The sequence below is a fragment of the Pocillopora verrucosa genome, chromosome 13 (assembly GCF_036669915.1).
Source record: "Pocillopora verrucosa isolate sample1 chromosome 13, ASM3666991v2, whole genome shotgun sequence".
In the NCBI taxonomy this organism is placed as follows: domain Eukaryota; kingdom Metazoa; phylum Cnidaria; class Anthozoa; order Scleractinia; family Pocilloporidae; genus Pocillopora; species Pocillopora verrucosa.
The window spans coordinates 6,830,947-6,855,369 of record NC_089324.1 but is presented as its reverse complement, the minus strand read 5'-3'; the positions used below and the strand labels follow the sequence as shown (position 1 = coordinate 6,855,369).

At 38.4% G+C, this 24,423-nt stretch overlaps 3 protein-coding genes across 6 annotated transcripts in view; 1 reads left to right on the top strand and 2 right to left on the bottom strand.

Annotated features, from left to right (window-relative positions):
- The window catches only part of LOC131776839 (uncharacterized), a 222,902-nt gene that overhangs the window by 59,296 nt on the left and 139,183 nt on the right, over positions 1 to 24,423 (bottom strand). The window lies entirely within an intron of this gene.
- Positions 2,674 to 7,944, top strand: LOC131797360 (uncharacterized). 4 transcript variants are annotated; one of them, XM_066160088.1, is made up of 5 exons: positions 2,674 to 2,819; positions 4,051 to 4,112; positions 4,659 to 5,016; positions 5,664 to 5,801; positions 7,113 to 7,944. In XM_066160088.1, exons 3-5 carry the CDS (start codon positions 4,704 to 4,706, stop codon positions 7,571 to 7,573), a joined length of 912 nt encoding a protein of 303 aa, XP_066016185.1. In that variant the 5' UTR covers positions 2,674 to 2,819; positions 4,051 to 4,112; positions 4,659 to 4,703; the 3' UTR covers positions 7,574 to 7,944. The 4 variants fall into 4 exon arrangements, with proteins under 4 accessions (XP_066016185.1, XP_066016184.1, XP_066016183.1 ...); XM_066160087.1 differs by lacking the exon at positions 4,051 to 4,112 and having other exon boundaries at positions 2,674 to 2,799; XM_066160086.1 differs by lacking the exon at positions 4,051 to 4,112.
- LOC136277790 (uncharacterized) lies at positions 11,576 to 17,948 on the bottom strand. The gene is made up of 4 exons (XM_066160487.1): positions 17,841 to 17,948; positions 13,035 to 13,454; positions 12,192 to 12,257; positions 11,576 to 11,689 (listed from the first exon to the last, which is right to left on the bottom strand). Exons 1-4 carry the CDS (start codon positions 17,946 to 17,948, stop codon positions 11,648 to 11,650), a joined length of 636 nt encoding a protein of 211 aa, XP_066016584.1. The 3' UTR covers positions 11,576 to 11,647.

Sequence of the window (24,423 nt, the reverse complement as noted above, 5' to 3'; positions counted from 1 at the left end):
AGGACGAAAAGCTCACACCAGAATCGTTTTCAGTACGCTTTCGTGTATATTCTGGCCTGCTGTGTAAAAACTCCGCTTGACGTTACGGTCACGCAACAAGAATTGTTTACTCAGTCGTTGTAAAAAATTTGAATGAATTACTGTCATTTCAAAACCTTCGCGTGAGGCGCTGTAAAGAAAACCCCTGCTGATTCTAACATATTATCAAGGACAACCTTAAATCCCTCTAATGACATAGTTAAAAGGAAAATCTGAATTATACCACATAGTGAAAAAAACATTTGAATTAAGGAGGTATTTGCGGGATTTTTCACGTTTGAAAATACAGCACTTTCCTGCGCGTTGTTTGCTATTTATGAACAACAATAAAGATAAGTCATATAGTTTCTGGGAAAGTATGGCACTCACTCTATCAAAATTCGGTGTCATGATCCTTTGAATCGTTTTTCCTTGAAGACCAAAAGGCAGTTTAAAATATCAATTTCACACTTACTTGCGGGACCTTTCGGGATCGTCGCGGGTCAAATTCGTTTTTCTCAGTCTTCTCAGAATTTAAGCGTTCCGGAAGAAAAAGAAATAAATTAAATTTCTTCTATTCTTAGTAGCTTTTTATAGTCAGAAAATAAGCGAAATTCATTTTTCAACTCTTGCCACTCAATGGTCGATATTTCCTGACCGTCGCTCTTAAGCTTTTATTTTTTAAATTTATTTTCTGTTGAAGGAGACCGGAATTGAGATGACTGATGTTCTTAGAATTTTTCTCAGAAAGTGTTGAATGATTGCTGCAGGGTCATTTAAGTTCAATGACTGTGTGAAAGGTGAAATAAAAGCTGCGTACTTGGTCAATTTCCTACCTAAACCTGTGAAATGTGTAACTTGTTTGTATAGAGACAGCCTATTTTCACAATGTTAATGCGCCGATGGGTTGGAGGCTTTCAACTCTCCCTTCATCCGTGCCCGGGGGTGGGGGTAGGGAATATGAACCTTGCTTTGGTGGGTGGGGCATTTAAACCGGAAGTGTCAAGGCAATCCAGCGTAGTACACGTGTTTTAATTCAGTAGTTTGAAATGAAAGAGTTTGCTATTGAGAGAAAATGGCTTAGAAAGACAATCTTCCTATCGTAGATTGATACTTAGAGGGAAAAGCCAAACAGCAGCACGAAAACCTGATACGTGACTGTGCTAAATTCTACAACATTCGTTGATCTCAGACTTACTTTAACCTAAAGGTTTGCAAGCTAGGAGGGTCTCTATCAGGACAATCAGGGGTTAACCGTTAGCCGGCGGTCAGACAAAGTATACCTAACGATTTCTCGCCTTCCTTCATGATCGATATTCTGGGTAGTGGCATGACTTCAAGCTATTTATCGACGAGAGGACTTAAAATGTTGAAAATAATCACCTGAATTTCGAGGTGTTTGCTGTAACTAGCAAAAACAAAACACTCAAAGGCAGTCCATCTGGGTAGTCCGTGTACCAGGGGTCAGTGTTTTGTTCATCACCCGGAATATCACCTGAGGAAATTCTGCTGTACATGTGATACACACGCGTGATGGTCGAGTATTAGCTTGTGTTTCCAACTCTCATGAGCTCAAACTTATAATCAATGCGTGTCAAGCAGGTGTATGTCTTTGGCAGATAATGTCGGGAAATACAAGCCGTCAGTACTGTGTACCGTAAAGCGGTATGTCAATAGAACGTTAATAACCCTACAACTGAGAAATAGTAAAGACGCCATAAGATAGTGATAAAAAAAACAAGCAGTGTAAAAGAAATGCATATTGTTGATTGTCACCAATATAACGGCAAGTTTAATGAAGCATGAAGTATCCATAAGTCGACTATTATTGGCATATTTAGAGGAACACCTGTCCCACTCTGTAATAACTGTCGCACTCTGCAATCTAATTGTCGCACTTTGTCAGGACAGATCATCGTCCCTGTCAATAAAAAAAATAGTTCCGAAAAATGTCACTCACAGACAACACCTTAGTCAAAGCTTGCGAATACTTTCAGCTTGCTTCAAATTATATGTGTAAAGGTCAAAAATATATATTTCATATTTTTAAAAAGCAAGCTTTTTAATTACCCAACTTGTAAAAACTCCCTGAGGTCTGCTATTGTCAGACGAAACCCGTAGGAGATTTTAAAAAAAGTTTCCATTTTTTCGGTTCGCCCAGTGCCGCTAAATAGTTTATCATTAACTAAAAACTGTTAAAAAAGAAACCGAATTTTCGAACCGAAATGAATCGGACCGCTTTTAGAGAGACTGGTTTATCAGGCACCTTCGCCCTCCGACCAGCTGTACCAAATTTATTTCAAAGTGCGACAAGCGCTGTTACAAAGTGCGACAGCTCTATAAATACAATTTACACATGTTACTGTATTACAAAGCACGACAGTTATTTAACAGTGCGGCGATTATTTCAAAGTGTGAAACAACAGACCTCTATGCCAGCTTTGGTGTAGCAATTTGCAAGAAGAAAAAACAAAGGAAAAGCTGTTTGTAAAATTTATAAAGAACGTGCGAGAATAATTAAGATATCCTGCTATTGTATTAATTGAGATCAGTGCCAGACTTCATTAATTAAACATGAAAATTATGAAAACATAAACAGAGGAAAAACATCAAAATTATGAAAACAATAAACAAAGGTTATCGCGGCTATTTATCATATCAAACAAGAAGCAAATCAAGAGACACGCAGGAAGTTGCTTTGTGTGATAAAGCACTCATAACTCGGCTATCATTGATGGTTAGCACAACCCACTCTAAAGTTAAAGACACATTTCAGCAGAGGTAAATTAAGCTCAGTTGAGGTAGGGTAAGTAATCTCTTTTGCATTTATAAGATCATGTGACAAGTTTCTTTCCTTTCTTTGTTTGGATAAGCTTTCCGTGACAAAGCCCTGTTATACGGCATATAATGTTTTGTTTACTATAAGCAATTATTTGGAGAATCCAGTAATTTACAAAAACTATCATCGAACTCTTAGGGAATGCAAGGTACTTTCGGTGCGGGAGTATTAGAAAGTTGGTCTGGTTCATTCGTAAAAATTGTGACGACAAAATAAGTTCTGACGGTTACCAAAGGAGGGAACTGTTTCTAATGACAAAAAGGAAAGAAAAAAGATTGGCCAATATAAAATTGCAGCTCATGCCTAGTGTGCGTCCATCGAGGTTTGGATTCATGATCGCGCGGGGAAGTTTTGAGAGGACGAGAAAAGCGTAAGACTTGCTCGGGGCGCAGCTGAGAACATCTTTATCTGGTTTAGTGCTCTATGACGTATGTAGTTGACACAATTTGTGCACGAAAACAGCGTTTTATCCCAAATGTCGGTTTCACCAGATGTTATCTAGTTTTCGAAAAGTAGGTGCCACAAATAAAATGCAAGAAAAAAATAGTTATGAAATATTTCTAGATCAATTCCGTCGTAATTCAAACAAGAGCTAATTGATAGAAGAGAGAAGCGAGAGTAATTTATTCACTGACTCTATATCCTGGTATTTTCGAGCTTTGTTAAGGTTTATTTTGACGGCCAGCCTGGCGAAGCTATTTCGCTCTTCTATCCAACACTTGGTTGGACGGTACGAAGTAAAATCTTTGTCCGGTACAATGGAACGGCTGTAGTCCTTGTTCTTCAAGGCGATTTAGTGATAATCATGATTTTAAGGCTTTCTAGGCCATATTCCATCTCATATTTGTTTCGGCCTAAAACCGCTCGAGTAAACTGTTCAGCCGGCTCTAAGTGTTCGATTTATATAGGTAACAACAAGTTTCTGAACGCAATTTGGTGTTAATAAGCACAAGTCAATGGATTTTACCAAAAGCGGTAATGGAGAATACGGAATATGGAATATAGTGAATGGGGAATGGCAGACCTCTTTAATTTCAAGATGGAAAAAGAAATAGTTACATTTTCAATTCAGTGTTTTGGATGCATAACACTTTTGCTATTAAGAGATTTAACGTTACTTCTGAAAATTAAAGAAAAACATCCAACGCTCCGTGTGATGAAGAATTCATAACTTGACTATCATTGGTATTTAGGAGCAGCACCTGCCGACATTTAGTACAACCCACTTGACATTTGGAGATATACTTCTGCCGAGGTAAATTGAGGCCGAAATTCGATATTTCTATTCCAAAAATAAACTATCCTCGAACGTTAAGAAAATTGAAAACCTCGGTGCTGTTAGTACAAAAGTAAAGAAAACCAATATCTGACATCAAAACTCTTTCGGCTGTTTTAAATTACAACAACGAGCTAACGCCAACCATTGCTAAAGGGAAAATCGTCGAAAAAAATAAACACATAGATCATTTTTTTTAGCCTTTCACGGCGACCCAATGAAATAACCGGAAACGATAATCGTTGTTTATGAAATGATTTTAGCCGGCTGATTTTATAGGACCTGGACTGTGTCTCGGTTCATAAAAAAGCAGAAAGAGAACTCGGCCAATATCTAGCTTTCTTTACTCCCCGCTCGTTTCAATAACACATATAAAGTGCAGTGTCACTTCTTACTGCTGTCGATGATTAGGTTTTCGTAATTTGAACAGAACACGTTCGTGTGTTTAATATTAATACGTTCAACTAGTGGAGGCCGAAGGAAACTACAACAAAACCTTTTTAGCATTGTTAACTGTGTTGATAGGTACTCAATCTGTGTGCAACAATTGGCACGTACATTCGCCTCAGAATGAATCCAAAGTTTTGGCTGCCTACCATGTTTCTGATGTCCCGGATTGGTGTACTCAACGCCAACAGCCGGTGTCATTTAATGGAAAGCTCCATTGGCGGAATGTACCTGAAAGGTCACGTGTTTAAAACGTATCGCGATCAGTTGCCTAAAGAGTGTTATTTCCGGTGTGAGGAAGAAGTCACGTGTCAGAGTTTCAATGTCGTCATTGGTCAAAACATCTGTGAACTGAATAATCGTACAAAGGAAGCAAGACCGGAAGATTTTATGCCGGATCAGAGGAGATTTTACGTGAAGCGTTTTAGAAGCAGAGGTACCCTTTACGTTCCCTCTTCTGACTTTTTCGCATTTGCATTGCTGGGCAAACTTGTTTTTTAAATTTTTTATTCACGATTAAAGAAAACTCAGAGAAACAAAATTTATATATTTAGATATATTCCTATGGCGAGCCTTTTGATGATTCAATTTCGGGGATTGTTTCAATATTGGCAAAGCATTTCAAAATACAGAGACAAGTCAAAATTAAAGAAACGACGTTTTGGAATCATCGTCTCATCAAAGTCATCGTGGGAAGATAACATTTGACTTAATTATGAAGTCAAGCAACTCTTTTCCTTAGTCACCTTGAAAATTGTTTAGCGATGATACCAAAATGTTGGTTTGTTTCGCTGCGTTATTGTTGCTGTCTTCCATCTCATTTCTTAGTCTAGATCTAACAGAATTAGCATAGTTTTTTATTTCTTTCCGCTTTTACTTAGGCAGGAAAGATAGCAGGTTTTCTTTTCCCATTCTGTCGCATCAGGAGGTATCGAACTATAGTTTACAATGAGGATTAAGTTCCTCCCTTCTGTAACCCTTTTTTAATAATAATATGTTATATGTTATTATTTAAATAAAGTTGTTATATATATATTATGATGGTGTAAACTTCTTTCTTGAAATTCGTGTTTTCTGACGTAGTTCCCCTCGGATCCATCAAAGAACTTCCGGCGAAAACCTGTGATGAGATTAAAGCGAGTGAAGGGAACCAGATGGCTGACGGGAGATACTGGATTTACTCTGAAGAGAATAGCGAGGTCATCGAGGCCTATTGTGAAGGTAAATTGTCTGATTAATTAGTGGACTCATTCATCACCCCACTGCCTGCTTAACGTGTTCTCCTACTCCGAATTCTATATTAAACTTACCAAAATAATATCTCGTCCCAGTGTTTCTGCAAAAAAGGGGAATTATAGATAAGAAAGGGTTGTTTTCAGTAATTGAAATAGAACTACAAACTCCGAGAAGAAGATTAGTCAATGACATGAATTGTTCTTTCCCTTATACAAAATTGTTTTAATGGCGAATGGGAATAGATTAAAACAACTATCCAGATCACGACACCGAAAAGGAAAATGGTTTACCTTTTTTATCACTGGAATTTATCCTGCAAATGGCTGTTAGCCTAGTACCATTTGAAAATGCATTGGCTGATTGTAGCATTTGCGGCGACCAAAAAATCTGGGGTCTCAAGTCCCAAGGGGCGTCGCTCCAAACGCGGTTAACGAAGTGTTAGGGACTAATTTACAGATCGATATGACGAGCCAAAGTAGACTGTTCGCACGAATTTTTATTCTTGAAAGGCAATCAACCACGAACCACAATCAACGACGAAAAATCACGAGCAATTGCACAATCAATCAATCTATCGATCGTAAACTGAAACAACAATGCAACGAATCTCTGTCAATATAATGAAATGTCGCGGAATGCATAATCAAAGAATCGCGCGTAAAGAATTGGGCCTAAACGTCGATAAAGAGATTAAAAATGACAAAGAGCAAATAAAACAGTACAATGTACAATGGTTTCGATACAAATTACAAAAATTTTAGGTGGCTGGATAACAGCCCATCGTTCTTATCTAGATGGTGGGCGTTCACTTGCATTTGGTACAATTTTGGCTTTTAAATCTTAAATCAATCGCGAATACTACAATACAACGGAATATTTGTTCGTATATTATCGCCCAACACTGAAAAGGTAGACTAGAAAAAACAAAGTTACAAAAGTACTCACATATCGGTCCTGCTTGTGCCAAAGGTTGAGAAATCGAGAAAGAGCGAAAGTTTGTCAAGACAACTCAAAAACTTAAGAAGAACTGATTAAAGGGACGCTAAACTAATCTTTTATATGCGCGTGGTGACGCCGAAAGGTCCGATTACAAAACCAATAGAAATGCAGAAAAAACAGATAAACATTGTAACTATGTAGGTATCTAAGATCATTCTGAAATTAGTGAACTAATCAATAATCAATAATAAAAATGAGCCTTCTGGCTAGTGTCCTTAACACTGATAGTAGCTATTTTTCTAAGCACAGTTTAATTAACTGTCAAAACTATCTAGCTATCTTATTACTTTATCGTAGAGAGCTGGCAAAAGATAAATGGTGAAGAACCCGTCTGCTTTGGAACCAAAAATAATCAGTATGGTTCCTTCAACATGAAAAAGAGTGGACGAGTGAAAACAATGAAGCTTATTCACAGGTCAGGGTCGGTGCGCTGCAACTATAAAACTATTTCATCGTACTGGGGCTGCACCAACCCAAGATATGGAGAAAATTTGATGACAATCATCACAGATGCCAATAAGAAGTCCATTCTGCCCCCTGCCGAAGACTTGAAAGCTTTACCTTCCGGTGCTTTTGGAAACAGAACACACTTTTACAGTCTACCTGGATATCATCATAATTCAACTGAGCTAGTTTTTCGCAACCTCGTGAATCCAATGTCTCTCTCGAGCAACCAGGAGATGCAGATATGGTACGGACAGGATTGGATGGACGACGGAGAGGGAGACAACAGCGGTGAAACTTGTGTTGATGTGTAATGCATGGTATGAGTGAGTCTGCCCACTGCCCTCAGTTGGCTTCGATGACTTTAAAGTAGAAGAAAAACAGTAGATTAGAAACGAACGCCATCCATGTACAAGATTCCGGGTAACATTTTTAGGAAGTCAAAGCTGTTTCGATGTTTAAGGACTGCCATGTCTTCGTTCTGCTCCCGACAGAAAAGAAAAAGACCGTAGGGATCAGAATGGTTTTTATTGTAATATCGCTCAAGATCACAGAGGAAGGCGTGATATTTTTCAGTCGATTAGTTTAGCTTAGTTTTGTTCAGCCTGGTACATCTTACTAAGTAGTATAGTATTCATGGTCGACTGAAATTTTAACTGTATGAGAAGTTTTATAATCAATAAATTCGTGCATGTAAGTGGTTGTCAAGCTCCTGTGGTTATTTATAGTGGGTTTCGTACTCAAGCTCGTTTTCAAAACAGGAAAAAAATGGAGGCAAAATGAAACTAAACAATTCCGGAAGGCAAAAGAAAGGAAAGAACACAAAACAAAAACAAACACCCTCCCGAAACTCCCTCAAACAGTCTTGGATAATCGACACCAGGGAAAAACTTCAACCAAGGGCCCTTGACTAGTTCTCCGAATTTTTTTTTTTTTTTTAATATCCATAGGGAAAAATTATCTATGTACACATTTTAATAAAAGTATAGGGCTGAGTAGAGTTTCAGTCAGTCTGTAACTATACGAGTGAACAACAAAATCTGACAATCGCGAACCTGGAGTAAGAGATGTTAATCACAAACAGAATATGCGATCCAGTTTCCTGTTACCAATTCATGAAGACTATCAAATGCTCATCGGTTACGCTCATTCAAAACTGACAATTTAACAACAATATACCATCTTTGAATGAACTTGACGCTTGCAAATGAGGCAATGTGTAGACTGCCCTTTACACATTTGTGAGGACGTGCAAACTGTCCTATAGATGTTGTGCTCGAGTCGGGATGCTGATGATCAAACAGCCTCCTCAAATTTGTTATAGCTTTGATTACACACAGAATGCGAGGAGACAATTGCGTTACCACTTAACTTAACTCGAACAATAAGAAACAAAGGATGGACATCATGGAAAAATCAACGGATACTTGAAAAGGTAATTTAGAATTATCAAACTGAGTTGATAACTGACTGTGAATATATGCATATAAACACACAAACAACCCACAATTCCTCCAATTGCTCTGGCGAGTGGTTAACGGCCCGAAACGTCAGCTTTTAAACTCTTTACAGTGGCCGATTTACGTTATCAACTCAGTTGATAATACCAAATTACCCTGTTATACTTAACCTACTTGAAATATCTGGCTCAGTTGTCAGGGTTTGTGGACTAACGAGATCCTGTCATCGTCAGTTAAAAAGCTCTACCCGGTGGACTGTGGGCAGTACGTTTTGCTCGTCTCTCCGCTTTTCTGCTGGAAAGCAATTTATCAGTCTTGCAGCTTTGAGCATATCTAGACCCAAACAAAAACGTTGACCACATTCACGAAAATAGATGGACATGATGATACTGGCGAAGTGTTACCAGGTTGCCCGTGGACAAAATCTTGTACTGTCCTGCAGGATTTATCGCGTGTGTGCGTGCTTTATTGGAAAAAAATATGCTAATATATTTAACCTCTTCTGTATGAAGTTTTGTGTTCCTTTTGGTCAGAAACGCTAAATATCTGATGATAAGTGACCTACCACGCTGACTTATTCAATATTCGTTTGAACCAGAAAAGCTGTAGTTTCCCAGGTCGTTTTGACACAGTATGTTGCAAATGCTTTCTGCCTAGCTTCATTTGGATAATATTGCTCTGCCCTCTTTAGATTGATTAACAACTCTCAAATGGAAATGATGCAAACTTTACATCTCAATTGGTCGTTGTTGAAACTCATCGGATTGTGCGAGTTACACCCTTGTAACTCCCATAAGTGACCAAGTACAGAATTTTCTCCTTACAATATCAATACGATATGCAACTAGATAAGTGATGAAAAATGAAGAAAAATATTAATTTGGGAATAATTAGTCTGATCCAATACTAAATTCTTTGAACTAACAGATTGAAAGTGTATTGGGGGGGGCTTGTAACAAGAATTGTATGGTTAGACTGAAAGGAGAGTTAGCAAATTTGAGCTGGTAGTTAAAAGGGTTAAGGAAGAGATTGACCCCAGGAATACCATTCTATCAGTTCCTCATAGGGTTTAGTTGGAGGAAAAACAAGTTAGAAACTTCGCAACAAACTTCTAAGCCATTAGGCGGTGACAGACAGTCAGTAATAATTTTCGTGCATCAATTATCAACTACTCGCCAGTTCATCTTATGTCGACGTTTTGAGGCTATATGATTTAGATATCTTTTCGAACTAGGCAGGAGGGGGGACTCTGCGTCTGTTTTCCTGTGTATGCGCCTTCGTCGAGATCAACCACTGTCCAGTATGACAACAACAATAGAAGCACGGCGGCCTCGCAAAGTTTGCTCAGCTTAGCGTGAGGACGAGTGACAGTAGTCCAACAAAGGGATGGCCATAACAGGCTTCTACGTGGGTTATTATTGTACTAATTTGCCACGGAGTCTTGGAAAGCTTGTTGTTTTTGTTGTTAAGAGATTGAACTATGTATTTGTCTTGTGGAAGTTTTTGTTGTAATTTCAATAAATAGTATCAGCCTAGGATCCGCATATCGCAGAGGTGGTCTCTTGAACGAAGCCACAAGACCCTCTCCTTCTTCAGAGATTTTTACTCAGGCTTTGGCTTTAACGTTGTGTTTTACCGTTTATACTGAGGGTGCAAACGTCACCTCGCCCACGCCTGCATCAGTATCAACAAAAACAACAAAAGTGGTGACGTTACAACCCCATCAGTAACCAATTTAAGTTCAGAACCTGCTTCAAAGACCATCCATGTAAGCTCTACTAAAGTGTATGCGTTAAGGCCACAAGATCCTTCTCCATCCAATTCCCTTACCACATACACAATGGAGCACAACGCTCCCCTCCCTCCCCCTTTACGAAAGCCCGACAATGGTAATCAAGTATGTTCCTCAGTGAATGAAGAATTTTTTTCCTATAGACCCCCAACTAAGGGTCATGTTGCACACCCCCACGGTCAGAACAGCCTTTGGGTACTCATACTTTGCCAGATGAAGCCCATTTGAGGGTTCATGACATTGTGTATCAAGTCCTCGAAAAAAATTCTGCGCCTAATTTTTGTGAGAGTCGAGTGCATCTCTGAGGCAATTCACGCTCTAATTGAATCAGAGTGATCACTTGTAACAAAGTGGAGAAATGTGTGAGAAGCTAGGAAAAGTTACGGCCCACTGTAGTGTTATTTAAAGATGAAAATGAGAAATAGCTAGCCAACTTAGGAGGACATGGGCTATAGAACATTGAACCTGAGAAAAAAAGAAAATTGTGAAATATTTGTTTTATCGCTGAAAAAAACCACGAGTTAATGATCTTTCCTACAATCTTTTCAGTAGAACTTCGTAAGGAGCGACATTATCGTAATGTATTATAACTAATGTCAAGTCGGGTACATGTAGATCAGTATTTTGACGTAATTAGCATTATGTTAGTCGTTTTTGATGTGTTTCGTAGTTTCATTTCCGAAAAATTATTTGATACCAGAAACCCTATCGTCTAATTTTCTGACTGGTGTTCTCGGTTTGGAAGACAAAGGAAAAAGTTGCAGCAACTGTTATAAAGAACAGAAATGTAGTTCTTGCGATGGAGCATAGAAAGGAATGAACGACCGCTGTCTTTTGACCATAAAAAAAACATATTTGCTGGTCTTCATCCCAATTCCTTTAACTTTGTCCCTTTCCTCAATGGAAAGCGAATCCTTTAACACGCCGCCGTAAGTTCTGAAAGTAATTAATGCCGTGACGATTGATCTGCGCATAGTTAGACAATTATTTCACATACATTTGAATGAAGAGCTCAATAGCACATGACGTAATGAAGAACTTCACCACAAAATCCACAAAGTCACTTTAAATCTACTTAAAAAATCTTTTATATATTTTTGTACTCTCACAGGTATCAAAATACAAAGCTAAAAATATCAGAAACTGCTTTGTCCATCCTCGCCAAGTAACATCACCTCCTATGATAAAATACAAAATAAAACGATTAAAAAACAAACAAGAAAAGAGAAAACGCATTAAAAAAAGTTATTTCAAAATTCAGTTATATGGCGATCGAAAGAAACAATATGTCTCAATATTTTCAATCGCCTAAGAGTTGCAGAAGATGTTGGTTTTCTATAATGACGATGTTCTCAATGCCTTGATTGTAATTATGTCATAGTCACTCGGGAAACTGAGATGATCTGAAAGATTATAAGGAGCCAGACTTTATTGAGGGTAGGAAAGATTAGTTGCCTTGTTTCTTAGGGCAAAAGGAATGAAATAAGCCAAAAATGTGGAAAATATAACCTCTTTACTCCCAGCTACAAGTAAACTACAGCCACGAAGTAATTTAGTATTATCAACTGAGTTGATAACGTAAATTGACTATCGTAAAGAGTTTCAAAGCTGACGTTTCGAGCCAACAGAGAGAAGAGAATCGGCTAAATTTTTTTCCCATTAAAAAAAGTTAATACTCACATCATTCTGATATGCTCCAGAGAATGCGGCTTTTCCAGAGTCCTTGTTTGCTTGTTCTTCTGATTCCTGTTTGGTAAAACCAAGAGATTAAGACAACTTGCTGACAAGCTGATTGACAAACTGAATGAATGAAAGACCACCTGACCGACTGCCAGCCTGATTGAGTCATTGACTGACTGAATGACCAGGAGACCGACCGACTCACTCGCTGACTAACTGATTGTTAAGTTCTGATTGATCAATATTCCAGCATCTTGGTGATTTTTCTTTTCGCTGATGGAGGCGTGCCTTGAGAGCCAACTGACCAGCCGAGTAACCATCTGGCACACTACATGTAGCTGGATGATTTACTGACTGATTGATTTGTTTGCTGGATGCCTGCCTTTCAGGCTGATTAAATGAAAAACTAATTGATTGACTGACTGAGTGAATAGCTGACACATTGTCTGTCTGACCATCAAACTCACACATACCTGCGTGAGTGAAGCACTGAACAACTGGCTAACCAGTTGACTGCTTGCCAGACTGTCAAGCCCAAAATTTACTGCCTGGCCAGCTGCGTGCCTGCCTGTTTGCCTGACTGACTGAACTACTGACTAACTGGTCTCCACAAACAAGCTACATGTGATTGGTTGATACATGAAAATGTAGATCAACTGCCTTCCTGCCTGCCTAACTGATTGACTAGTCTCCACAACCTAGCTACATGTCATTGATTGAACATGAAAAAGTCGATCAACTACTAAATTAAGGAGTATGGACATTAACCGGAAATCGCTTCCAAATAAACGCACGTGCATTTAGAAAAAAAGCACCCACAAAATGCGAATATGCGTCACGAACCTTTCCCACTCTAAACTTCGCTTGAAGATTCACATCTGTTACAATTGCTTTTGCCGCCCAACAAGGAGATTCATTTACAAGTACCTCCATTTGGACTGCAGCGACACCGTCATGTTTAGTATACCCAATCTCTACTTTGGTAGATTTTGTTTTCCTATGATAGACACGAGTTCTTGCGGCAGCATTTGTTTCTCCACCTGAGGAAGAGTTGCCCACATCAAATCCTAGTTTTCCAGCAATATTAAATCTGTTGTGATGCTCAAGTAAGTTTGTGCTTCCAAAGTTCTTAACCCCAAATAAAGAAAGTTCGTGAGACTTTTGGAGGCTTCCGTCTTCTACATGAGTGTCTTTAAAGACATCACTTTTGCGCTTAAAACAGGAGCTTTTTGTACACGAATCTCGCCGAAGGTCTTTCGAAAACTATCGCAGATTGTAAACTTTGATGGTTTTTAACTTGATGGTTTGACACTTTTATCAGCTCTTGTCTTGTAGAGCCAATCAGATCATTTGAGCCATTCTAACAGGGATTCTGATTGGCTTATTGTAGCGTGCTCTATGAGAGTATAGAGCATGCTGACGACATTGGTGTTCGCTTTGGAAATAAAGTTTGTTTTGAAAATTGAAAGTAATGCATGGGGAATTGACGGATTCTTTATTATAAAACAAATAGAGAAGCCTTGACTGTGCTCTGTTCTGTTATAAAGCACTTAGGAAGCGGCTAGAGCACTCAAGAAGTGGGGAGAAACACTCGACTACGTCTCGTGTTTCTCCCTACATTTCTTTCGTGCTCTAGCCGCTTCCTGCGTGCTTTATAACAGAATAGAGCACAGTCAAGGCTTCTCTATTTGTTAATCAAACTAAAAGTTAAGAGCAGGGCGCGCTTTATATTCAACAAAAATCACCGTTTCAAAATTTTCGAAATTTTCGCTGGTCGAATGGAACGCATCCGACCGCATCCCAGAATTTGAGGTCACGTGCTCTGCAACACAGAGCATGCTGGTTTACTTTGTTGTGTTTCAAGTTAGCGGCTTTTTAAATATTTACGAGTCGTTAGAACAGGATGACTGCGATGATGAGCTGTACCATTCTCAACAGCAACGACGATGCAATATTTCCGCTGCAGTTGCCTGCTTTATGCGGAGAACATTAAATCGCTACATTAAGTGGCCTAATGGTGAGCGTTTACATATATATCAGTGTGTGAGTAAAGTGTTTACAGTGGTGTTTATAAATACTGAGATAACATAATTAAAATTGAAATCAACAGCTCACCTCGCTCGTGAAATTGAAGCAACATTCCATGCCGAAGGGAAATTCCCTGGTGTTGTTGGTCTTATTGATGCTACTCGTGTGTATTCGTGCCCCTGAGCATGAACCAGATGTCTACATAAACCGCGAGAAATGTCACTCACTAAATCTCCAGGTAAGCTGACAAACTACAGAGGAGCCGCTTCATATGTTAAGCCCATTAAAGGATTGGTAGCAAACGTCTGTGCAAGATTCTGATTTGGAGCATTTTACATTTCTTCCAATATCATTAAGAAAATATGGACTCCACATAAATCATAACTTTTCTCTATTTCTTTTCAGACAGTATGTGATGAAAATATGGTGTTTCTGGATATAGTGGCAGGTTGGCCTGGCTCTGTTCACGACTCTAGAGTTCTTAGGAACTCTGGGCTGTACCAAACAGCTGCCACTAAATTTCCAGGTGACACACATCTCCTTGGGATGGGGGTTACCTTTTGTTGAGGTCAGTAGATTGTCCAATATTTTAATATATTAAAATAGTTTTTCACACAAAAGCTTCAACCCTAATTCTATGTGCCTCTTCAATATGAATTTTAAGTAAGAATACATTGATGTTTAATGCTTGTGATATAGAAACCAGTAAAGCTCATCCCATAATTGCACCAGTTTTCACTAATACACTCATGTTGTATGACATATCTTTTCTTTTGTTAAAACATACAGAAATCTTAGCTAAGTCAGCTCTATGGCAGATTGGACGTCACGTATTTTTTTTTATTTCAGATGGTTGATTACCCTATTTCGAGATAATGGCCATTTGACACGAAGACAAAGGCAGTTTAACACAGCCCTTCCTGCTGTACGCAGAGAGTGGAGAGATCCTTCTCTCTTCTCAAAGGAAGATGGCAAAGCTTCAATATCTGATCACCTGATTTAGTCATGGCAGTGAAAATGATAACTGCTACTTGTGTCCTTCATAATTTTGTTTGTTATATGATATTGTGCCTGATAAACCAGTCTCTCTAAGAGCGGTCATATTCATTTTACTTCGAAAATTCGGCTTCGTTTTTTAACACTTTTTATTCGATGATAACCTATTTAGCGGCATTGGGCGAACCGAAAAAGTGAAAACTTTTTTAAAATCTCCTACGGGTTTCGTCTGACAATAGCAGACCTCAAGTAGTTTTTACAAGTTGGGTAATTAAAAAGCTTGCTTATTTACAAATAAGAATTATAATTTTTATTTTCTACCTTTACTCAGATAGTTTGAAGCAAGCTGAAAGCATTCGCAAGCTTTGACTAAGGTGTCGTACGTGAGTGACATTTTTCGGAACTATTATTTTTATTGACAGGGATGATGATCTGTCCTGACAAAGTGCGACAATTTTATTGCAAAGTGCGACAGTTATTACAGAGTGCAACGATTATTACAAAGAACAGGTGTTCCTAATAATAAGAATAATTCATAGACTTATATTGCGCAATTATCAATATGAGAATTTTCAATTGCGCATTACAATTAAATGTTCAAAATTCAACCCTACATAGATACTAAAAACTAAAAAGAAAAAAAAAGGAAAAAAATATTCTCTAAGAAGATGTAAAAATATAAAATTAGATACAAAGAATTAAAAAGCTTTTTCAAATAAAAAAGTCTTAATGGCCTTCTTAAACTTGTTTAAAGATTGGGTGTTTCAGATAGAGCCCGGATGATCGTTCCACAAATTTAGGGGCAGCCGCATGGAAAGATCGATCGCCGAGCGTGGTGAGTGTTTTACCCCTGCAAGGAGCAGGGAGTAAGCCGTCATTGGAACGTAAATCATATCTATCGGTGTCTCTAACAGAAATCAGCTCACTTATGTAGGCCGGGGCAAGACCATGTATTGCTCTAAAAGTGATTAAGAGCTAATGTCAGCATGCATCAAACAAACAGCGGCAAGTCACCCAGATTTTTTTTCACTCCTACTTTCATATTTTGTAGTCCAATATGTTCTAATAATTTTGGTGTAGTTTTTTTGTAAAAATTTATTTTAGTTTTCAAGAAATGACTTTTTTCGTTCGACCGCTCAAATATGCAAATTTTCACCGTGAATATTACCCGAGTTGTGTGACCTCATGTAACGAATGTACTGGACCAACGGTATTTCTGTGAACATAATCCTTTGTTTTATCATCTAAACTTAATCCCCTGTCGTTATTGAAGTTGGCAAAGACATGTTTATTTTTTGGTGAATATTTTTGTCCGACATACTTTTCCTATGTCGAAAAGTAGCATCAAAACAAAGACAGTTTTAACAATGACTGATATGACAGAATCTACTGAGCTTCAAGCTTATAACAAACCAAAGGATGTTTATTAAGTTACTGTAAAAATTTCTTTGTGTATTTGTGTTGTTCTATCTCGAGACGAACTCGAAGTCCGGCAAAATTTACTTGATAGCGACTATGAAATATACATGGTGCGCCTACTTGTCGCCACCGTTAATTGGCATAAATCACTACAATTTGTAAAAAAGTCAAACATAACACTCTTACCTTGTTTATTTATGATTTTATTAGCCGTTTCGATCATTATATTACGCCTGGGTATTACTTTTTGACAGGAGTCCAGGTTTTGCGTTGTGTTTTCCCCTCCCTTATTTATATCATAAGCTAGTCACGCAATAATTGATACCAACACAAGTGAATATTTACCATGTATAAATATTTTTGTTTACGTTGAATTGAAAATATTAAAATCTGTACTTTCTTCACTAATCGTTGTTTCAGGGGCAGCGAAGGAGTTCAAAGCGGGTTGTTGCTTCAACGCTACTGAAATTTTTAGTATTCAGACAAGCGCGCAAAGCGTGATGCTCTGGGAATAAAAACTTTTAGGGGCCTTTTACATGATGTCCGAATAAGTTTTGTACAAGAACGAGTTCATACCGGTTGCCACATAATAACCAGCGTAAAATTTATTCGAAACGAGTCATTTCTGAGTTAATTTACTGGGGTTTTCATCACAGAACGAAACACTCATTCTGGACGACCTTTTCTACCTGTGCAATGTAAACGCAGCACGGCTCTCATATTTGTATGAGTCCTCTGTAGGAGCGAGGGAAGCATTGAAAAAGACAGAAAAGGACATAAACACTTGTTTTTGCAGGCTAATTGTTGCCACTCCCACACGAATAAGACTTAAGTACCTTTTATAATTTATAGCGATCGTTTGAAATTCCAGGCGCGCACCCCCACCCTCCTATGTATAGGGCTCCCCCGGGGGTGCTAATACGTGTAGCGACACGTGACATCTAGCAAGGACAAATTCTGATGTGATTTTTGGCGAAGAGGAACAAGTTTTGTCAGCGTCTAGCTGCTAGTGCGGAAGAGCCCTTTACCACCGTGTGCATAACTACGCGTCCCCCCAAACGGCGGAAAGCCAACAAAGTGTTCGGACATTAGTTCAGAAAACTCCGCCTCTGTTTAATTTTTGCTAGCCTATTGACCAATTCCCAATAGAAACTTAAGTCTGACGTCACTCGTAATTTTGTTCATGGTGGTAAGTAGCCTACTTACCGAAGCCAGATTGTACGAATTTTCCACACATCTTGAGTAATATCTGTGATACACGCTTGCCAATTCCCCTATCAGCTCTTGGAATCGACTTAACCCTACCTTTACCATGGCCGGACATTTCTTTTGGCACCCTACATCTGCTATTGGAACCACGATTCCACCCAACACCGAGATTTGATCTGTGAGTGGGGCAATTTGTAAAATCATCGATATCTTTTGGCGTTTGGAAGATGCCGGTGTCACAGCGGATTTGGACCCCCCGGTCCAAATCCGCTGGCGGATATGGACCCCCCTTCGCAGATTTGGACCCCCTACCAAACTTTCCTTTTAAGCATCCTTTGTATTATATTTGGTAACTAATTCTATTTGCAAGCTTTTATGTCGATGTTCTTTTCAATCACAACACAACATTTCCTCAATAAAGGTTAAAAAAAAAACCAGCCATTTCGTTCTAATTCTACTGCATTCATTATAGCGAGGAATTAGATGTGAAAAAACTACTGCATTCGAACTATTGAAATTGTTACAATAAATCTTTGCTTCTTCTGATGCGAATCAATATTGGTACGAAACGTCATAACAGTAGTGGAGACTACTGCGTCCAGTCACAAAAATAACTCAGTCTGATTTTCTAAAATAATAACATTAAACAGTTTTTGAACAAGAACGAAGAAACTACTCGTATTACAAGTCGTTCGTAAAGCCTATGATAAGTAAAAATGTTTTACTATTGGAACTCTCAGCTTATTTTCAGATGCAAATCAACATTAATGTCAACGTCTTAACAAAAGTGGAGACTATTACATCGAACTCAATCTTATTTTCTAATTTTAACGATTATTAACTGTTGAGGGATCCGAAATAACACTTTAACAATTACGAAGACATCTAGAGTCTGGCAATCTCCAGATAATGCAGAGCCACTCGCCCTCCAGGGCAGTCTTAAATCCCTCGCAGCTCATGTGTAACCTTTCCTCGCACAACTCGTACTGTGCCACGTCGTCCCAACACTCAGACATTGAACAATAACAAAATAAATTAGTGTCACAAGTTTGTCTCTTATTGAATCTAGCGGTGTTCGACTATCGTGGAAAAGGTTAAAAAACGACCCAGACATTAAACTAATTTCTTGCCCATTTTCCCTTGGTCAAAAGAAACATCCGTGGGGATGTCAGTTCGTATGCATTAACGATACGCATGTTTTGAATTAAAAACATACTTTAGTACGCACTGGAACGTAAAGTATCATCCATTTTTACTAGAACGTTAAGGATGATGTTTTCACTCAGTTTTGTTGGGGGGTCCAAATCTGCGGAGGGGGGTCCAAATCCGCTGGAACACCGACACGCGACAATATAAGATCAACTTCATTTTTTCTGGATCTGAAAACTTGCAACTCCGCGGGTTACTTGAAATGTCTTTTTAACAATCACGCACATTTTAACAAGCGATTTAACTAAACAGCAAATCTCCATGTTAGCATGTAAGATGAGACGCTTATAAAACAGATCAGTTAGCTAAATCAGTATGCAGCTTGTCAATCAAATTGACTATTGTAACCATACTTTGACTTCAGCCGGCAAAGGAATCATTGATGGATATGGACATTTTAATTTCTGAATGCAGTAATTCCTGAAAGGTTTTTCTAGATGTCATGCAAAGAGGAAATTCATTCATCTTTTCATCTTTGAATTTCTGTGTCACGCTTGTCACGTAACTTATATAATAAGATAGAGAAGATATATAAACTGGAACTCAAATCAGGCTAGAATGTGGTAGAGCATAATGAACGTGATCATCGAAACAGCTAATAAAATCATAAATAAACAAAAAAGGCATTTCTCGAAAACTAAAATATATTTTCACAAAAAAACTACACCACAATTATTAGAACATATTGTGCTAAAAATTATGAAAGTAGGTGAGAAAACGAATTTTGGGCGACTTGCCACAATATTTCAAATTTGTTCGATGGATGCTGACATCCTCTCTTAAGATAATTTTAAAAACTATACGATATTTTTCAGGCAGCCAGTGTAATGACTTGAGCAGAGGTGTGATATGACAAAATCTGCTCTCCTGGGATATGAGGCGTGCAGCTTCATTCTGGACGCTCTGAATTTGTGAAGATGGCACTCAGGAACTCCAAATAGGAGGCTGTTACAACAGTCCAAGTGGCTTGATATAAAGCCATGAATAAGCGTCTCCGTGCATTCTTTTGTTAAATATTTTCTAATTCTTCTAATGTTATAAAGATAGTAAAAGGCTGCAGAACAAGTCTTGGTGATAATATCAACCATAGATAGGTTTGAGTCGAGCCAGAATTCAAGGTTTTAACAAGAGAGTGCGGAGCTATATTTACTTTGCCAACTTTAATGTGTCCAATATCAACTTTGGCGAGCTGCTGCTTCGTGCCCATTAAAAGAAACTCAGTTTTTTCCTCGTTCAACAATACTTTGTTCTCACGCATCCGACACCTGATCGCCTTAATACAACATTCAATAGCAGTAATGCATCCAAGTGACCTGTCTCATCTGCGGGGCGAAAAGAGACGTAGAGTTTGGTATCGTTTGCATAGCAGTGGACAGATGGAAGATATTTTCGATGACGTCTAGTAACGAGCTCGATAGATTTTTTGCTAGCTACAACAAACACCTCAAAATTCAGGCGATTATTTTAAACATTTTAAGTCCTTTCGTCGATAAATATCGCGAAGTCATGCTACTTTCCTGAATATCGATCATGAAGTTAGGCGAGAAATCGTTACGTATACTTTGTCTGACTGCCGGTCAACGATTCAAGACCAAGTGGAAAAAATTAATCGGAAGAAAAAAAGATGTAGTTAGAAGCGTGCACGAGGTGTTTGCACAAGATTCATTGACACAAGCTACTTGTTTAAAACAGATGCCTGTCATCAGGATTTGATATAATGATATCAGTATTAACTCATGTCCCCTTTTCCAACAAAACAAGACTATTAGTAAAGAGTCTCAATGACGTGTGGCTTTTTAAAGCTTTTTTTAGTCGCTGAAGCGACTAAAGGTTACAATTTGCCGATCTTTACTCCTAACAGCTACATTTTGTTATTGTTTTATGGCTAACGGTTAGCCCCTGATTGTCCTAGTTGAGACCCTCCTGCAAACCTTCAGGCTGAAGTAAGTTTGAGATCAAAGAATATTGTAGAATTTAGCAATGTCACGTATCAGGTTTTGGTGCTGCTGTTGGGTTTTTCACTTCTTAGCATAAGTCTGCGATATGAAAATTGTCTTTCTAAGCCATTTGCTCTCGATAGCAAACTCTTTCATCTCAAACTACTGAATTAAAACACGTGTACTACGCTTGGAGAGCCTTGACACTTCCGATTTAAATGCCTCACCTACTAAGGCTAGGTTCATATTCCCTACTCCCCGGGCACAGACGACGGTAAAATACCCGTGGGTTGTTCGGGGGAGGAGGGGGGAGGAGAGTTTAAAGCCTCCAACTGATCAGCGCATTAACATTGTGAAATTGGGCTGCCTGTAAGCAAACCAGTTACACATTTCACAGGTTTAGGTAGGAAACTGACCAAGTACACAGCTTTTATTTCACCTTCTACACAGCCATTGAACTAAAATGGCTCCGCAGCAATAATTTAACACTATCTAGGAAAAATTTTTTAAGACGTCAGTCATCTTAATTCTGGCCTCCTCCAACAGAAAAAAGATTTAAAAAACAAAAGCAAATAGGTGAAAAACGAAGAGTCTGACTACCTCCTTGTCCACTTAGGGTGAAGTCTGAAGTCAACTCTTCTTGTTATTCCTCCAGGATTCACCACCAAAACCAAAAATAAAGAAATTAGCTAAGGCTATGAAAAATACTGAAAATTATTGCTCGCATGGTAATGTTTAATGTGCTCAACAAGGTTGTTCTGTCAGTCGCTTCTAACAGAGTATCAAGGAGGGACTATAGAAAAGGGGGGAATCATTCACCAATTAGCTGAAAGCGCGGGAAAACGTACGTTGCCACGTCGCAATTGGTGTTTAGCCTTGGATCTGATTGGTCATGAGGGTGGTGCGAGTTTTTCTTGACCAATCACAGAGCTTATTTGAACAATGCAAAGGTAGTCTAGATTTTGTACGTTGGACACTCAATTGGATTCTGGGGCGCTTTCCATTCGACCAAAATTTTCGAGATTTCCAGTCTGAAATCAAATGGAACGATAAAAGTTCCGGGATAAGTTTACGAAAATTTAGGCATACTTTTTAAGTGTACCCTCTCAGATGGAATTTCCGAAATTATCCAAACTTGTGCTTTCCATTTGCGACAGTTGTCGGCCTTAGTCTTCCTGCCGAACCTGAGCTCACGTAGGTACATGGGAAAACTGAAATGTCGGGCGAAGTACCACCAGTGTATCAGTGCTTAGCTTGTGGGGGCATAATTTCCGCACAGTCCCATACTTCATTATGCATCCATACATGGGGCTTTATTACTCATTGTATCACCAATAAGATGTGCATGCATAATGAAGTATGGAGCTGTGCGGAAATTTTTCCGGGCAGAATAGATGCGAAATATCCTGATATCCAGCAGAACGAGAATTTTGTTATACGTAAAGGTAAGGTTTGTCTCGGTTCAAATAATCTGCTATTGATTTGCTCAAAGGAGGGTCCTCAAAGTTTCACTCGTCAGTTTCCTCAATCTCTACCTTCTTATGACAAGAATGAACAATGTGTATCATTTATTTCAATTCAGACTTAACTGTTGACCAGGGAACCCTTTAAAGTGGGACGATCGGTATGTTCACTTGCTAATAGAAACTTACAATCATCACAAGCATCTTTTCAACACCAAGAGGGGAAAGATGACTAAAAAGCAGGTGTTCGAAAGAATTGCGGAATATTTGTCAGTGGCGATCAGTGTCTTTGAAAATGGACAAAATTAGAACAAAAGTATAAAGAAGTAGAACACAACAATAAAAGAATGGGAAGAGGCAGAAAGGATTGGAAATTTCTCCACAAAATGGCTGTTTGCCTTGGCCAAAATCCTAAAGTTAATCCAGCATTTACATTCATCATGCATCAAGTGAAAGTCGGGTATCCAGATCAGAATCTCTATCAGCCACCAGCAGCACTACTAACAACGAAAACTGCTCAGACTGCAGTGATGAAGGTGTTGGTGATGAAATCAAGAGAGAAAGGAACTGAAACTTCGCAGGCAGCGCAAACGAAATGGTCATTCGTCAGCCACTGAAACGCTAACTTTCCTACAAACATATACCGAAAAAAGACAGAAGGCTGAAGAGGAAAAGTTAAGTTTTCTAAGGGAGATGAAAGATTAAAACAAAACCAGTTTTTTTTAGCCAATTTCTCAAGATATTAAAAAATAAGTATTGAAGAGATTCGAGAAAAAACCATCTGGCTTTTATGCAGATCAAAGTTTAGATTTGTTTGTTTTCTTTCCTAAAAGCAAATACCGAAAAAAAGGGAAAGGCTGAAGAACAAAAGTTAAACCTTCTAGGGGAGACGAAAGATACAAAAAGCAGTTTTTAAGCAAATTGTGGAGATATTAAAAAGATAAATGTAAGTATTTCAAGCTTTTAGGCAGATAAAAGTTCATATTACTTGTTAATTAATTGAGCATTTCTATGTACATATTAAGATTTTTAAAATGTTTTGAAACCACCACAACCATCCTGGAAGCTCATGTCTCAATTTAAAATGAATTATGTTGGGTTAACCATGTACAGAGGCCTTGAATGCGAAACAGAAACTATTGATAATATATTCTCAGCAACAAAGCCCAGGAAGGAAAGTTTAAAGTATAATTATGACCGGACATCACAACTCATTGCGCTGACTGGTGATGAACGCTGAGGATGTTCATCTCTCACAGATTCAAATTATACACACAAGCAGCATGTAAACACATTTATTTCAAGTTATTATTAAAAAGCCTCTTTGAATCAGAGAGATATTTTAGAAAAAAGGTTATTCTTGAGAACTAAGGAAAAAAGTGTCAGTTTTGAGGTGAATGATATCTCTATGGAGAGATATGGGATTTACACACCCATGGGATTTGTCTATGAGCCCTATAAATATATGAATTGGAGAACCATAAGCCAATACAAATTCAAACACCTGTAACAGATTATTTCCTCTCTTTAACCCTTTCACTTCCAGGAGTGAATAATGAGTTATTTCTCCTTCCAATGTAAATACATTGTCAAGCAGAAGGATGATGAGAGGAAAGAAAATATCAACTTGGGGATATTGTCCATTGTCTAATTTTCAGAGCTAAGTTATAAGTAAAGTATGGCATAGAGTAAGGAGAATTGATATTGAGATCTCTGGAGTGAAAGAGCAAATTTTTAAGTTTCTTTGCTTTTAATGAGCAGGAACAGTGTTCATAAGGTACACCTTCTTCTGTGCTGCTCCGTGATCTGGTGGTTCTAGTTGCTCACTTCCACTGTTTATTCCACCATCAGCATGACCTGGTAGGAAATACCCATCATCAAAATCATCATATAACAAACAATAATTATGAAGGACACAAGTAGCAGTTATTATTTTCACTGCCATGACTAAATCAAGGCGATCAAGATATT